This window comes from Amphiprion ocellaris, chromosome 3 (genome assembly GCF_022539595.1).
Source record: "Amphiprion ocellaris isolate individual 3 ecotype Okinawa chromosome 3, ASM2253959v1, whole genome shotgun sequence".
NCBI classification, from domain to species: Eukaryota; Metazoa; Chordata; class Actinopteri; family Pomacentridae; genus Amphiprion; species Amphiprion ocellaris.
The window spans coordinates 6,440,526-6,455,950 of record NC_072768.1 but is presented as its reverse complement, the minus strand read 5'-3'; the positions used below and the strand labels follow the sequence as shown (position 1 = coordinate 6,455,950).

The following is a 15,425-nucleotide window of genomic DNA, read 5'->3' as shown; positions in this document are numbered from 1 at the left end:
GGATCCCGATACAGTGTCTGGTCTCAACTATCTTGTCTTTGTGCAACTTTTCTATTAAAATGTTTAGAATTTAAAGGAAAGGAAGTTCAGTTTAATCACCTATATCAACCATCAGCATTGACACTGTCATTATTGTTGTTTCATTGAGTGGTGTGGTATAAAGGCTCTAACATAAAATGTTTCAGAGGCACCTCGGCAATATTTTCAATAAAAAAAAAAACATATATAACTGAAAAGGGTTTGATCACAGCCAGATATTCAAAATAAAGCCAGAGGAAGCTGCTAATGTGTGTCTGCCAAAGCAGACAGGTGGAGAGAGCATCACACAAGGACAAAAGTAACTGCTGTAATTATTATAATAATACACTCACATGGGTCATGCGGTGCCACACGCAGGCGTGGCGTAAGTTTTTCTAAAATGCACAGCAGTGTGTGTGCAGAGAGGCAAATGGACACAGACATCACTGGCTCACATTCAAGCTCTCATTACACAAACCATAATACAACAAAACCAGCACTGTGGACGGATAACACAGCTGACCAACCAAAAAAACAACTTACGAGGGCGCAGCCGCAATCATGCCCTCAGCATGTGAAACAGCACGTGAAAATGTGTCTGTGTGTTGCTATGGCTACTGACTCTTCACATCGAAGCAGTGAGAAAACCAGGCTTACATGTATGTGCAAGTCACAGTGTGTGCTGTATGAGTGCATATACTGAAACACTGCAAAGTGCTTCCACTGACAGGTAAACTTTTTGTGAGGTTAAATGGGAGACAGGATTGATGAGTAGAAGAACAAGCTTCCTAAACGTCCTACAGGCGCGTGTGTGTGTACGTGTTTGTGTGCACGTGTTTGTGAGCCTTCAGACTCCGTACCAGTAGCAATCCTTCCTGCTGTGACTGCATTTCCACCAGTGATGATGTAGGAGCTCTGCTGCAGTCGCTCCTGCAGAAACTAAAAATCACCCACAGAACTGCTGCCCGGCGCATTCCCGTCTTTGTGTGCATGCACGCTTGAGTTTGCGCATCATGTATAACTGTGCATCAATGCAGTTGTGTACGTTGGATTTGAATGATAATAGAGGCACTGACCCTGAGAGTTGCTTTACTGCTGTGACTCTGTTTCTCACACAGAAACTCTCTCCTTTGGTGAGGTGGTCTCCCCGCTCCTCTTTGTCTCTCTCATGTTCGCTTGTGTCCCAGGAGTTACAGCTCTCAGACGCTGTTATGTATCGGCAGAGCGCCCGTGAAACACACAAACACACACACACAGCAGCAGCAGCAGTCACCTCAGAATAAAGCAGCTCTTAGCAAAAAGAAAAAGTCAACCATCTGGGATGAAGAGATGAAATGTTCCCCTACTTCATTGTTATTTCCCTTAATTACTCCATCAATCATTACATTAGTCACAAAAAAGCACCAGAAAGGAAAGCAAGACATACGGAAAGACAGCAAAACAGAAAAGGGCAAGTAGAGAAGAAAGCACGGATTGAAGACCGGGAAAAAAAGAAGATCAAACTGACACTTGAAAAAGACATAATTCTTTGCAGTAACTGAGGACTCTCATGGGGTGCAACAGTACGTAGATTCACAAACACTGGTTGTTTAGCTCGGTATGAAACTTCCTTGATTAAGTATGCACTCTAAGTTAATTTGAGAAATTGTCTATTTATGTATACGCTTGCTTTGACAAAACGGAAATTCTATATTGCAAGTTCCGCCTGGGAGTTTTTGGCAGTGTCCCTGGCTCAGCTACTATGGTGAGCCACGTTTGCAAAGCTCAGAGTTTAAATCTACAGCTACAGTCAGAATGATGAACTTAAGTTAGTGGTTTGAGTTAAAGGAGCCACCTACGACACAGAGCTACTGTGTGACAGAAATACCGTTTCACAGCTAGCTAGAGCAAAAAAATAGACCAAGACAAGCAGATTGGACAAAAACTGTTTGTAGGAATCATATTGGATGATCATTTATGACAGCATCACCTGAATGTGACAGACTTGAAAGCAGGTTCTTCTCCTAACAGTGCTTAAGCAGCCTCACCATGCAGAAGGGATGCCACAGGGATAAGGATCACATATTCACAACTATTCTCAGTCACAAAATGATGGATTTGTGCATATGATCAAAATGCATGAGCATTATTACAGGCTGGTGTACAAATAAGCGAAAACAGCACTTTTTCAAGACAAGGAGGAGATAGAGGTATGTTTTCAGTTCTGCTTGTTGGTCTGTCAGTCAACAGCATTACATATAAACTATCCATCCATCCATTATCTATACACTGCTTAATCCTCATTAGGAGTCTATCCCAGCTGACTTACGGCAAAGGTAGGGGACACCCTGGACAGGTCACCAGTCTATCACAGGACTACATATAGTGACAAACAATCACACTCACATTCACACCTCTGGACAATTTTGGAGTTACCAACTAACCTCAACACGTTTTTAGACTGTGGGAGGAAGCCTGAGCACCCAGAGAAAACCCACGCATTCAAACTCCATGCAGAAAGATCCTGGGAAGATCCGGACGCGAACCGGGGATCTTCTAGCTGCAAGGCGAAAGTGCTAACCACCAAGCCACTGTGCAGCCCACATGTAAACTACTGAGCACAATTTTGTAAAACTTGGTGTGGAAGTGGACCATAGTCGGAAAAAAATGCAACATTCTCTGGATCGCTTTCTTGACTACTATGACACAAAGACCTCCGGCAAGATCAATACTTTATCTGGCAATTTTGATCATCATTAAGAAAGTGGTGTGGCTCACCGCCATAATTTAATAGCTTCGTCCTCTTGCCAAGCTCCGCCTCTAAACCAACTTTCAGAAAGTTCAGTCTGGTGGTTTTTGCATTAGTCTGCTGACATGGCTCTCACGTTGGCAGACGAGTAATAATAAAAACTGTGAGATGGAGCATTGGCTTTGGTGGAGGATGTGCTCTCCCAGTGTCCTTCTAGTTTTTTTTCTTTCTGTCAATATGCCAGAATTTGAGTGCCTTCACTGTGGCAGAAAGAATGCTGGTCAATGATTTTACATTTTTCAAAATAAATGAAATTATTTCTGCAGTTTTCTGCATCTCATTTTTTTGTTGTAGTCTGCTGCACTGAAAATATACCATAACCCCAAAACCAAAGTCCAAACCAAACCATGACTTTCATGTACCTTTTCACCTTGAGCTTTCAGTAGATTGTAAAAGGTCAAAATGTCGTCTAACTAATGGATTATTCCTCCTGTACTAAGGCATTCATTATGGTCTCTGACATCATAGTGGTATGAACTTGGATTTACTGACTCAGATTTTTAGCCTTTTGAACACAAAAGCAAATTATTAATTTTTTATTACAAAATAAACGTGACTTTTAAATTGTAAGGCCACTTTATATATCCCTGCTAATGACACAAAACTGTTCTGGTCACTTTACATGAGAAGATACAGAAGGAAACTAGCAACAAAGTGTGAATTCTGATGTAAAACATGTTACATCACAACACAGGGAGAAAGCTAAATTCTGTTTGGGGGACTGTCAGCCAATAAAAATAGGGCAAAATCCAAATAGGAGAACATGCTGGCCGTGTTAAAAGATTTATGCTGAAATACTTTCACAAACCAGTACAGCTCTACAAACCCAGAAATTGTGAGGGATGTAGCACAGGCTGAAGCTATAATTCAGGTCAAAAGAGTGGAGAAACATAAAGAACCGCACTGGACCCACTACCTCAAGTATGTCATCTCCCCGTGATCGGTGTTCATCCTAATACATAGTCATGACAGACGATCTGACCTGGCAGCGAGCTCAGAGCGCTGACCCATTCTCTGACCGAGTGGCAAAGAGAAGAAACAGTTTATTTTGGCCGGATCGCTGCAGTAACACCTGTGATCCAAGTGTTGGTTTTTTTTCTGTAAACTGGCAGCCACACTCCCTGTCATCAGAATAGCAAACCAAACCTGCTCTCCTTGCTCTCTCCATGAATAACAGACTCCTTGATGTTCCGAGCTGTGATAAAATTAGTTGAGATAGCTAACAAAGCGACAATTCTCTTTAGTCGGGCCAAGTGTTAGAAGTCGGCGTCACAGAGACAAGCAGCTAGTGCAGGTTTGCTGGTTTGTGACCAGTCATGCTCGTCTAACCTCATCTCACTGAGGCCTGTGTGCTTCACTTCACATGCCAAGTCACATCTCAGGTGTTTCGGGCATGGGCAACACTGTGCTTCGTAACCTAAAGAGCTGACAACAGAGCATGTGGCAAGGAAAACTGTGATTGCATCACAATTACCCTGGCCCTGCCATCTGGGACGTGCTGCGCTCAGCAAATGAGCGTACTTTTTCATTCATGTACTTTTTCTTGGAAAACGGTCCAAAGAGAGTTTGCCAGCAGATCTGCCAAAGCAAAGGCACTAGTCTGTGCCATTTAGAAGTCATTCATTCAGCGTATTCATAGTGGAAACGCAGTAATACTTCACTAAGTAAAACTTTCCAAGCAAAGTGACTTTCTTAATGGCAAAGCGTTGCAAGTGAAACAGCCAATTTGGTTGAATATGTACATTTAAATAAGTTTTATACTTTCATCCTAAAACTGCAAACACTCTCCTCTTTTCACTTCTTTATACCTGATTTACACTGAATTTATTTTCTACAAAACCTGTTTAGTGTGCATCTGGGAATGAAGTGTTTGGGGTTTTTTTGTTTTAGAAAAACAAACTAACAAATAACTAAAACTAAAAGTTAGCCTTCATCCATTTAGCAGTAATCTCACCTGTAGCAGCACAATATGATTATTATTAAAATGTGATTATTCTTAACTTTGGCTCTAGTTCAGAAACAAACAAAAAATAGAGTCACAGATTGAAAACTGAACATTCACAAAATAAAAACTGATACCAGTAGAAAGTATTTAAATACACCAACCATACTACTATATTTCAGGAAATAGGAACTAGCAGCTATTGTGACTAGGTATGTGCTAAAATTAATATGGCATCACGCACCTACACAACCTCTGGAATCAGAGAGGAAGAAAGAGAAAGAACAGTCTCTATTTGCAATATTGTAAACTTTTTCTGTTCACTTTTGTAACCTGTAAAGCAGCTCTATGGTAAATATTGTCACGTAAACAGTATAAATGCGATGTAGCAGTAAGAGAACTGTACCAAAGTCAAGGTCACTGGCCCACTTGTCTATTTGTTAACGGATAAGGTATAGCAGGACAGACAGCATTGGGGGGATGAACGCAGAGCTTCCCCCCTGATCTGAGGACAGCCTGCCAAGTCTAGCTGAGCTGACAGCAACTAAAGCCGAGGCTCCCCACATGTGCTAATCTCCCAGATTTAAATGGGAACACAGCACACAGCACAGAGCAGGGCAAGCCGGTCTGATCCATGACCGTATGTCTGAGTGCACACGCAAGCACACGGCCCGCGCAAGCACGCACACGCATACACATGTGGCGTACATGTGAGAACACGCCGTCATGCCTTCATTCACAGACTCATTTCCACAGACGTGTGGAGGCGAGACAGATAAACAGAAATAAGTCAGACAAAGACGAGCGCAGGGAGCAACAGAGGATTTTGCAGTCCGACTGTTACGATGCTAACTTCAGATTGCAGCCACTTAAAGAGCAAGAGAGCGAAAGAAATGCGAGCAACGGATACAGAGGCAGCACGAGAGACAGCGAGTAGCAGGAGAGAGAGAGAATATTCCCCGTCTTTCTTGATGAGGGAAGACTGGAAACCAGCAAGAAGCAGGGAAACCATGACAACCAGACAACCAACCCTGGCAACCAACCCAGCATTCTCACAGTCAGAGCCAGACAGGCGGCTCAGCAAGGGTTAATCTGAACTGGGTGAGAGAGGAGAGAGAGAGGCTGATTAAGCCTACTGCTGTGTGCACAGACGTTTAGCGCACTATATGGTTTAAATGGCCCAAGTTGACAAAGAACAAAAAGACATGGCAGCTGACTGGACCGACTGAATAGCTGAGTGGCAGCATCAAACATGCAGAGAGACTGGAGGCATGGTACAGAGACGTCTGGAAGCAAAACACCACACGTATTTTACCAAAGCAACAGTGCACATAACACACACACACATATATATATATATATAAATGTAACAATTGGGAGCGCTGTGGAAAGAGAAATTGTGCCTTTCTGCTTGCATTCTCTCTGCTGCGCTAGAAAACCAGCAGCATGAAATTCTAAATAGCATGAGCCGATAACACATTACGAGAAACACAGAAGCCGAGCAGAAGTGGGGAACCTCGGTGATGGAGTGAGAGATGGACAGCGTGAAGGGAAGAGATTGTGTGTATGTGTCTGGGTATAAGTGAGGGAAAATGGACCATAGCACCATGTCATCCTAACCTGATTCTCCATGCTATATAAAGTGGCAGAGAAACGGTGACAGTAGATGCGGCGAGTTAGGATGAGAACCAAATTGGATGCGATGGGGCCTGTCCAAAATAATACACACATACGTAAACATGCTCATTCATGATCACTCAGAGACCACTGCAGCGCTCCTGCACTTACTCACTGACCTCCCATCTCAAGATTAAGCCTGTTTCTCCTCTGGAGGTCAGCAATAGAGAGATGAAAATCATGGAGGAGGGGCAAATAATGAAGAGAATGATCAATACTGTGCCTTAATTAATAACCTCCACTGCAGTCAGAACATTCATGCTCTCTCAGTTCAAGGTTTTTTTCCCTTTTCTTTTTCTCCTCCTCCTACTTCTCCTTGCCTTCACCCTTCTCACTCCTCCCCCCCAGTTCTCCACCTCTTTCCTCATCATTAATCTCTGAAAATCGTTGGCTACATACATTCCTCCCAATCGATGCAATTCCACCGAGGTCTTGTCTGATTTACCACATGGCTGAATCCCTGTATGAATCTTGACTGGCCGGGGGAAGAGGGACAGAGAGGGAGAGAGAGATGGAACAAGGCAGATGAGAGGAGAGGCGCATTAGATGACAGAGACCATCATCATTATATAACCTCAGCCAAAGTCACACACAGTAAAAAAGACTACAGGCTAAGTCCTGGTCTGATTTACTCAAAGCAAGGTTAGCCATGGCAAGAAATTACCATAACAATGATGCCTACACACACGCGCACACGCACACACACACACACACACACACACACACACACACACACACACACACACACACACACACACACACACACACACACACACACACACACACACACACACACACACACACACACACACACACACAAACACAAACACAAACACAAACACAAACACAAACACAAACACACACACACACACACACAAAAAAAAAGGTATGTATTCATAAAAGCTCACAAATCATCAACATATGTAGCAGTTGAGGTGCAGACACACTTGCACACCAGCCTCCCATCATTTAGGATTCATTTCAGGGCTCAGGAAGCAGGGCTTTGGCTTTAGCCAGACAGTCAAACAGCTGAGACCATGCTGGCTTGGCTTGCAGCTCCACAGCTCTGATCCAGGCTGCTACCACAGGGTGCCACCGAGCTGGGAGCAACACAGCGCAGCCATTGGGTCAGGGCTTCTCTGACCTGAATCTTTGAACAGCTCCCCTGAAATATGGAGCCCATCAGCGCAGCCTTTCATTTACTTCCCCTCACTCACCAATTTTAGGTCAACGCTGGAAACTTTTTCCTGGGTAATCTTGTGAACATGGGGGAGATAGATACCGGTGTTTGAGCTCAGCATAGGCTTCAAGATTATTTTAATGACGCAGAGGCCACAGGTCAGTGAGAGTTTGAGCACCTGCTCCGCTCACAGACAACACCCACGTATGCACATCCAGATCCATTTAGTTTTCTGTGGAGCTGCCAAGTGGCTTTTCATTGACAGAATTGACTGAACGTGCCCTCCTCACTTGTCATCATCAGGAATATCATGTGCTGTGAAACAGTATGAATCTCCTCCATCTGACAGGAAATCTTTGGGAGTGGCCATTGATCTGAATCAACCGTGAACAGCTCACCAGCTATCAATCAGCGTCGAATTAACGGTTTTACGTTAGTGTGCAATGTAGCAGACTACCGAAACGATCTAGTTAATGTATGCACGTGTGTGCATGTGTAAATGAATGAAAAGAAAGACAAATGGAGGCTTCTCTTTCACTCTGTCATACAAAAGATGCACAAACACACCCAGACACTGCAAAGAGCAAAATCAACAGTAAGAGTTACAAACTGGCCAGCATTTTACTGACATGGAGGCAGAGAGAACAGCTGGATGCTGGCTTAAATGGCTTGTAAGCCCAGTGAAACCAATACAAGAAATCTCCTGCAGATAAGAAAAAACAGAGAGAGCTAAAGAGTGAAGAGAGAGCAAAGACACAACATCACAAGACAGCTTTTTGTCAGATGCAGTCAATATGAAAGTCCCTGAAGTACAAATGATTTCACTCTCTAAACGTCAACCACAGAATCAAGGAGCCTACACATCAACCTCCAACTCTTAGCCTGTCAATATCCCAGTCTAGTAAAGAAAACAAGGACTTACACTGGATTAACATGCAGTATTTTCCAGACAATAGGCCTCTATTCCACTAATCAACAGTCTTCAGGAACAAAGTAAAGGCAAAGCAAGGCAGTGTTTTCCAAAGCATTAGGGAACAGAGCGGTGATTCAGCCTGTCTTAAATCAGTGCACTGGCAAAAACACAAATCCACCGTATTCAGCTTTGTCAAACAAAGCTTCAAGATTCTGAAATGCAAAAAGGCTGTTACTGCAAATCCTGCCGTGATTGAGACACTCAAGCTCTGAAAGTGTTTCAGGGAGTGTGACCTCGGTTACTTTAATATCAAGACATAGATTAAAGGCTCATGAGCCTGGTACAGAACATTACACAGCCTAACAGGCAGTGCAAGGGTGTAATTCTGGATTCAATAGAAAAATAGGCTGATTGGCAATCATGAGGTAGAGTAGACACATATATACCATATCCAGCACAGAATCTATACAAAACCAACTTGCAGACGCAATGCATTGGCCAGGTTCCACCCCTCAAGCACAGCAACACCGTCTTTCACTTGGAAATGGCCTTCTGTTGCTTCAGCCCCAATCAGTGGCCAGCCATGCAGACACTCCATATCTATAGACCCCTTCAGGCCCCAACGCACACCTGACAAAGAAGAGGTCATACACACGGTCTGCAGAAACTAAAGATAAAGAAAGAAGACTGAAGGGAAACGGTGGTGCAAATACTTTCTCAATCTGTAAAACGCAGCTATTCATACTACGCATGTGTCATTTCATGGAAAAAAAACAGTGTGTAGCCTGTCCTGTGCAGCTGAAGTTGTGCTATGTTGCTAAGCTAGAACGAGAAAGCTTTTGCTACCTTTGGGCCACGTGAGTGTGGAAGTGACAGCCATGGGGACTTTGTGCTGTGCAGAGGATTAAATCAGGAAGCCAAACCAGAACCACTGCGGTGGCCATGTGTGTGTGTGTGTGTGTGTGTGTGTGTGTGTCTGTCAGGACGAGGCCTAATCACTTAATGAACACGAAACAGTGCAACTCCTCTGAGCAGGACAGCCAGATCAACCAGAGGCCTTCCGCTTTCTCTCCTCTAATAATATCAGCCAACTGCGGCCTGGGAAACCTCACAGGGGCTTTAGCTCACTGGACGATCCCAGATGCCGCTCATGATCAGGCCTGGCCCATTGGGTGCTTGCGGTTGCCAGGCCAACCCCTTTCCGTAGGGGGGCCTGGGAAAAAGATCTGACAGATTAACGAACGGTTAATGGGCGAATGGGATATTATGCACCGTCATTAATCTGAATAGGTTTGGCATGGAGCAGCTACCCAGATGCCAGTGACCAAATGATTTTTCGAACACAGGACACACACATAATGCCGGGTCTGGTTATTTCAGGGCATTTGAAACACACAAATGTAATTGAAAAAGCAGGCCAAATAGGCGGTATTCAATTAGAAGTTCACGCCGTTCCTGAAATTGTTAAAATTCTCATTCTCATGTGGAAGTGTGAAGAAGTTTGACACGAGTATGAGCCACAGATGCCCTCAGTGGCACCATATCATTTAAAGTCTGTAGCGAGCAGACCATAGTAGTAGCTCTATACCACTATAAACACCCCTTAGGGACTCCTGAGAGCTATCTGAAAGAAAGCCGAGTCTGGATGTGAGGAAGTGATCCTCCTGTAAACACAAATGATTAAATGCGAGTAGCAGGAGAAAACCGAGAGCAGCCAAGGTGCTTTTAATACTGCATCTGCTATTAAATTGTTCTGCAAAACCAACAGCAACGTGGTCTGCAACATTGATTTCTGCAGCAATCATTACATTAGCAAGTAAATATGGAGGACTGCAAGCAAAACTAAGCTGGACATGTTTGTTTGCAGCATGCTTTGGGAAAACCTCTTGCACGATGACAGAGGGGCATCCGATACGAGGCTCTGAAACACTGGCCAGGTGAATTCAGCAACCAGGAGAAGATTTCAAGAAAGCATACTGTCCGAGAGCACGCATAAACATTTACACATACACACACGGCTGCTCAGCAGGACCAGCTGGACCGAGTAGGGGAAGTAACGCCTATTGTAGCCATTTTAGACAACAGATGGGAGGAAAATCTATCAGCAGATAGGAGGAGAAAAGTCTCAGACTCTCTCTCTTGTGAAGGGCTTACAGAGCATGCTGCATCACTCCTGCTATTTCTGCCTACACAGGGCTGTGCCTGCTTCTCTTTTCACATGGCTCCACTGGCTGCATGTGCTTTGACCGCTGAGGATCCTCACTGACTGTCCAGCCACCAGTGCAGGGATGACCCAATGCAATGCACTCATGCACACAAATGCATAACCTAACGTGACATGAAATCTTAGAATACGAGGTCCTCTTTGCATTAATTATACAGCACATGTGCCGTGCAACTTTGGAAACTGCAGTGTCATTGCTGTCTGGGCTGAGATGAAGCATGTGCTGCTCAATCAGCAAGCCCAGTCACATCCACCTGGGGAACATACATGAACACAGAGCAGCGCAGCTTAGATGTTTTATCTCAGCTCATGGTGTGTGTGATCTGTCAAGGTGGGACCCTTCCACGCTCCACAACGAGAGGAAAACCCACGTATTGCAGTCAGAAGCCTATAGGAGAAACGCCTGCCTGCCTCCCCTCCTTGTGTGCCTGCAGACTAAGAATAGATCAATGTATCAGGCAAATCGGGATTAACGGCGCTGTGCTCCAATCACAGAACACACACACACACACACACACACACACACACACACACACACACACACACACACACACACACAAGAGCAGAGAGGAACACAAAAAGTTCCATTTCTATCGCCCATCACACTGTCAGGATTTTTATGGATCTGCTTCTCGATCCAACGCCAACGCACAGCCAACGAACCATCGCAAAGCACCTAAATAAAACCATCTCCTCCTCGTCCCACAGTGTGAGCAATTATCGTGAAAAAATAATTAATTAAAACCACCGGTGAAATAAAACAAGCTCCCCCTCCTCACGAGGCTGGACAGGTGTTTGGAATTAGTTATTTGTCACCTGCAGACGCGCAGCCGGCCAAAGAACAAATGTTCAACTCGCTGCGGAGGAGTAAAATTGTGCAGTTAAAAGAATTTTTTTTTTTTTTTTAAAAAAGAAGAAACGAGGCGGTGAGCAAAGCTGTCCCAACTAACCTGTCTGTCCTTTCCCCAGCGTCTTCTCCAAACGGTAAGGTCCCACGTAATTGGCGTGTGGGGCACCGCTGTTGTCTTTACCGGACGATGACATGTCGAATCTTCTTGTGGGAAATTACACACTTTGTGATAAAAGCGCAGACAATTAAACACTCCTTCGCTGGAGGTCCAAGCCGCACGTTTAAAAAAAAAAACTCCACCACAGCCGCTGCTCTCCCGTCTCTCTTTCCTTTCGCTCTCTCTGCCTCACTCGCCGCTTGAGGAGGTGAGGCTCTCCTTTTCTCTCTCCTCTTTTCTCTCCTATCGCTGCAGACGAGCCGCAAGTGCCTGGAATATCAGTGTCGGTGAAAGCTGCGCTGCCGCTGTGCGTCTGTGGGAGGTGCTGCCGAGCCGTCCGGTGGGTTGATTGACAGCTGGGGTAACCAATCACGGAGCCGGATTTCCTCTGCTGCTGCAGCTGCCCTCTTTCTTGTTGCTGGAGCTTTTTGTTTGTTTGTTTGTTTTTGTTTGTTGTTTGTTTGTTTTTTGCAGAAGAGTTGCAGCTTATGATCACAAGAGTTTAAGTACAAACCATATAAAACATCTAAAGCATAAATTACATGAATGATATCATTGTTATTTTATTTATTTGACCTTTATTTTACCAGGTAATGTCTGAGAGCCTGTTCTCATTTGAATACATGACCTGGCAAAGAGGCGCCAGCAGGAACAAATACGCATGCAAACTACAGACACAAATAGACATATAAACATAACAAAGAACAAAAGTGAACAAGTAAGATGCATGTGAGTGAAAAAAATGTGCATGAGGTGTATAAAGTGTGTGTATATATATATATAAGTATGTGTGTAAGTAAAGTCCAAAGTGATCAGCAGGAGCAACAGTCAGCTACAATCTGTTGGAGTTTAAGCTTGAAGGTGGTGAGTGGAGTCAAAGCTGAAAGTTTGAGGGTGTTTTGTAAGGAGTTCCAAAGGAGTTACGGCCAAAAATAGTAGAAGTACTGGGGACGATGAGCTTGATGTATTCACTAGACTGAATCTTAAAACCAACCCAATCACACGTCCAAGATTGTAAGTGTTGAGAGGAGACACTACAGGTGAATAGGGTAGCAAGAGTAAGATAGATAGATGTGGAACAATAAATTGGAAAAGTTTGGTGTGTTCTGCTGAAGTGGATATTTGCACCTCAGACTATGAGAGTTTAGGATCATGACAGTTTAAGCACAGAGAAATTGTGTAGGCCTAATTTAAGCATAACATATTCTGAGCAAAATGTAAAGAGTCTAAAGCATAAACTGCATGGATGAATCTCAAATCAGCCCAATCAAACGTCCAAGATTGTATGTGCTGAGAGGAAACACTACAGGTGAATATGGTATAATGGAGGCTGTGACTTTTTGAAACTGAATGTTTAAAAAAGTAAATGAGGTGTCATAAACCAACAAAGCCCTCATTCCCGACATTGGATAAAGCCACCGGTACATTTTTTGCTGCATTCTGTTGATATTTTTGTGTCAAAGGTGATTTCTGGTAACTATTTTCTATCAGTCCATAAATTAGCAAAATGCTAATCAACACTGAAGGAAATGGCAAAATGAGGGCATGTTTTTTGAAATAAATCAAATCAGGCTATGACGTCTATATATTTACATTCCTTCGTAAAAACTTTCAAAATATAGACAGAAAATTAAAGTTGGGAAGTTTAGTGTGTGTAAGTGCTACTTAAATGGATATGGCTCAGAGTATGAAGAGAAAAATTAATTTTGAGAAGATATGCATTGAATTTGAAGTCTACCCCCACAACAAACACCTATATCTGTATTTTGGGTGTTTTTTTCCATTAGTGTGAAATGAGGCACATTTTATAAACCAAATTTTGAAAAAAATAAAATCCAAATTGACAAATAAATGACCAAAAATGGGGTGTACTGTGTCACTTTAAGTTGCTACTACACCTGCTATTTTCTCACTGACACGTTTCGAAAACTTCTACTTTGAATCATGCATTTATTCAAAAAAAGGTTCAATTATCCCTGAAAATTCTTCAAATTATAGCTACTCTGTCTTCATTAAAAAAAACAGAATCTATGAATATTCACATATCTTTCAATTCAAAAGTTAAACTACTGAACATGTGATGTCTTTTACTTCTCTGAAAAGTGTATTTTGCTTTGGAGGTTTCAAAACAATACCTCACACTTGTGTATGTTGCAAATTAGATCATGATATTTTTCCAAACTTGTTGCGATGACAAAACGGTGCTCGTGCATGCACATCTTCAATTCAAATTTTAGGTAAGTGTTGAGAAACTTTTAACTTTCAGCAGATGAATCAGAAAATGGTCTTCTGAAATCTGCACAGTGAAACAGCAAAAAGCAAAACCCTTTTATTAGAGCTTACACTTCTGTTGTTTTACCCAGTGCAGCCAGCGCTCCTATGTTGGAGTAAGACTTAATATGATTTACCTTGGGGTTATTAACACAGATTTACTGGTGAATATACACCATGTGAGATTAATATTAAATAAGTCCATAAAATCTGATTTTCACACAGGACTCTGGTGATGCCCGAAGAAACAGGCATTAATCAAATTAGCAAAAGAAATTGGCATACAGTGAACTTGGGGTTTTCATGGGCCTGCAGGGTCCAGGGGCAGTTGCCATTTTGCCCAATTAGCCAGCCTTATGGGACTGTAAAGACTTGACTAGAATGAGTAGCTGAAGCCAAACCACAATTACTCCATCTCTCACCAGAAAGTGGCTACAGCATTCATAAATATTCATACTGACTTTCATTTACTGAGGTGCTATTAATGCAGCTAAGAATCACAGTGGAGGAGAGTGTGTTGTTTTTTTTTGTTGTTTTTTTTGTCATTGACCCCTCGCCTTTCCCTTTTTTCTGTATCCTTTCTCCTTTTACACCCCTCTCTCTCTCTCACACACACAAGCCCACAAACCCAACCGCACAGCGACTGTGAGTGTGTGCAGCAAAGGGGAGAGTGTGTCGGCCCTCTGATTCATTTCACACCCCACTGGTCTGAGACCTGTGACTGTGGCTCTGGCCTCTGTCTGTTCCTCACACCCTGAGAGAGTACAGGTGTCAGGGGACCCATGCAGGAGAAACCCACACAGATATCCATTCACGCACACACACACACACACACACACACACACACACACCAGCACACTACATGACCTCCAAATATTCTTTAACACAACAAGGGTGAGTCGGCTGCTGAAATATTAAGCAGAAAGTATTGCATCAACACCGTGCTGCAGGCTACTTCACAGATGAGGGCATTCAAGAAAGATTCCCAGGTTTACCTCTTAATATTCTAAACAATACTACTAAATTACAGTCATTGCATTTCAATACTTAATAAGAAATTAAATTGTTGAAGTGGGTAATGTTCCTATTAAAATTCCCTTAATCTTCCCTCAAAATGTGGTATTGCTTAAACATTATACACTGAACAACGACAACAGTAAAATGACTGACAGGTCACATCGCAAAAACTTCTCCAGCTTCGCTTGAGGAACATAACAAAGAGTCAAGACAATTGCACATCCATAAGAGGTGCCAGAACAAGCTCGATCCACAGAGGCTCCACTTTATAACCCACAGAACCTAAAGGATCTGCTGCTAACCCACGTGTGTCCATGACACAATGGACACAAAATGAGCCTACACACCTTTATGCAGGTGGTTTTAATGTTGTGGCTCGTCAGTGTAT

At 43.2% G+C, this 15,425-nt stretch overlaps 1 protein-coding gene across 6 annotated transcripts in view; it reads right to left on the bottom strand.

Annotated features, from left to right (window-relative positions):
- brsk2a (BR serine/threonine kinase 2a) overlaps positions 1 to 12,038 on the bottom strand; it is a 175,585-nt gene extending 163,547 nt beyond the window's left edge. For 2 of the 6 annotated variants that reach the window (XM_055009009.1, XM_055009010.1), the window contains exon 1: positions 11,693 to 12,035. In XM_055009009.1, coding sequence (XP_054864984.1) covers positions 11,693 to 11,786 — 94 coding nt within the window. In that variant the 5' untranslated portion in view covers positions 11,787 to 12,035. Of the gene's footprint in view, positions 1 to 11,692 lie in introns of all 6 variants that reach the window. The other 4 variants (XM_055009012.1, XM_055009011.1, XM_055009007.1 and 1 more) reach the window with 3 other exon arrangements.
- Between the last annotated feature and the right edge of the window lie 3,387 nt (positions 12,039 to 15,425).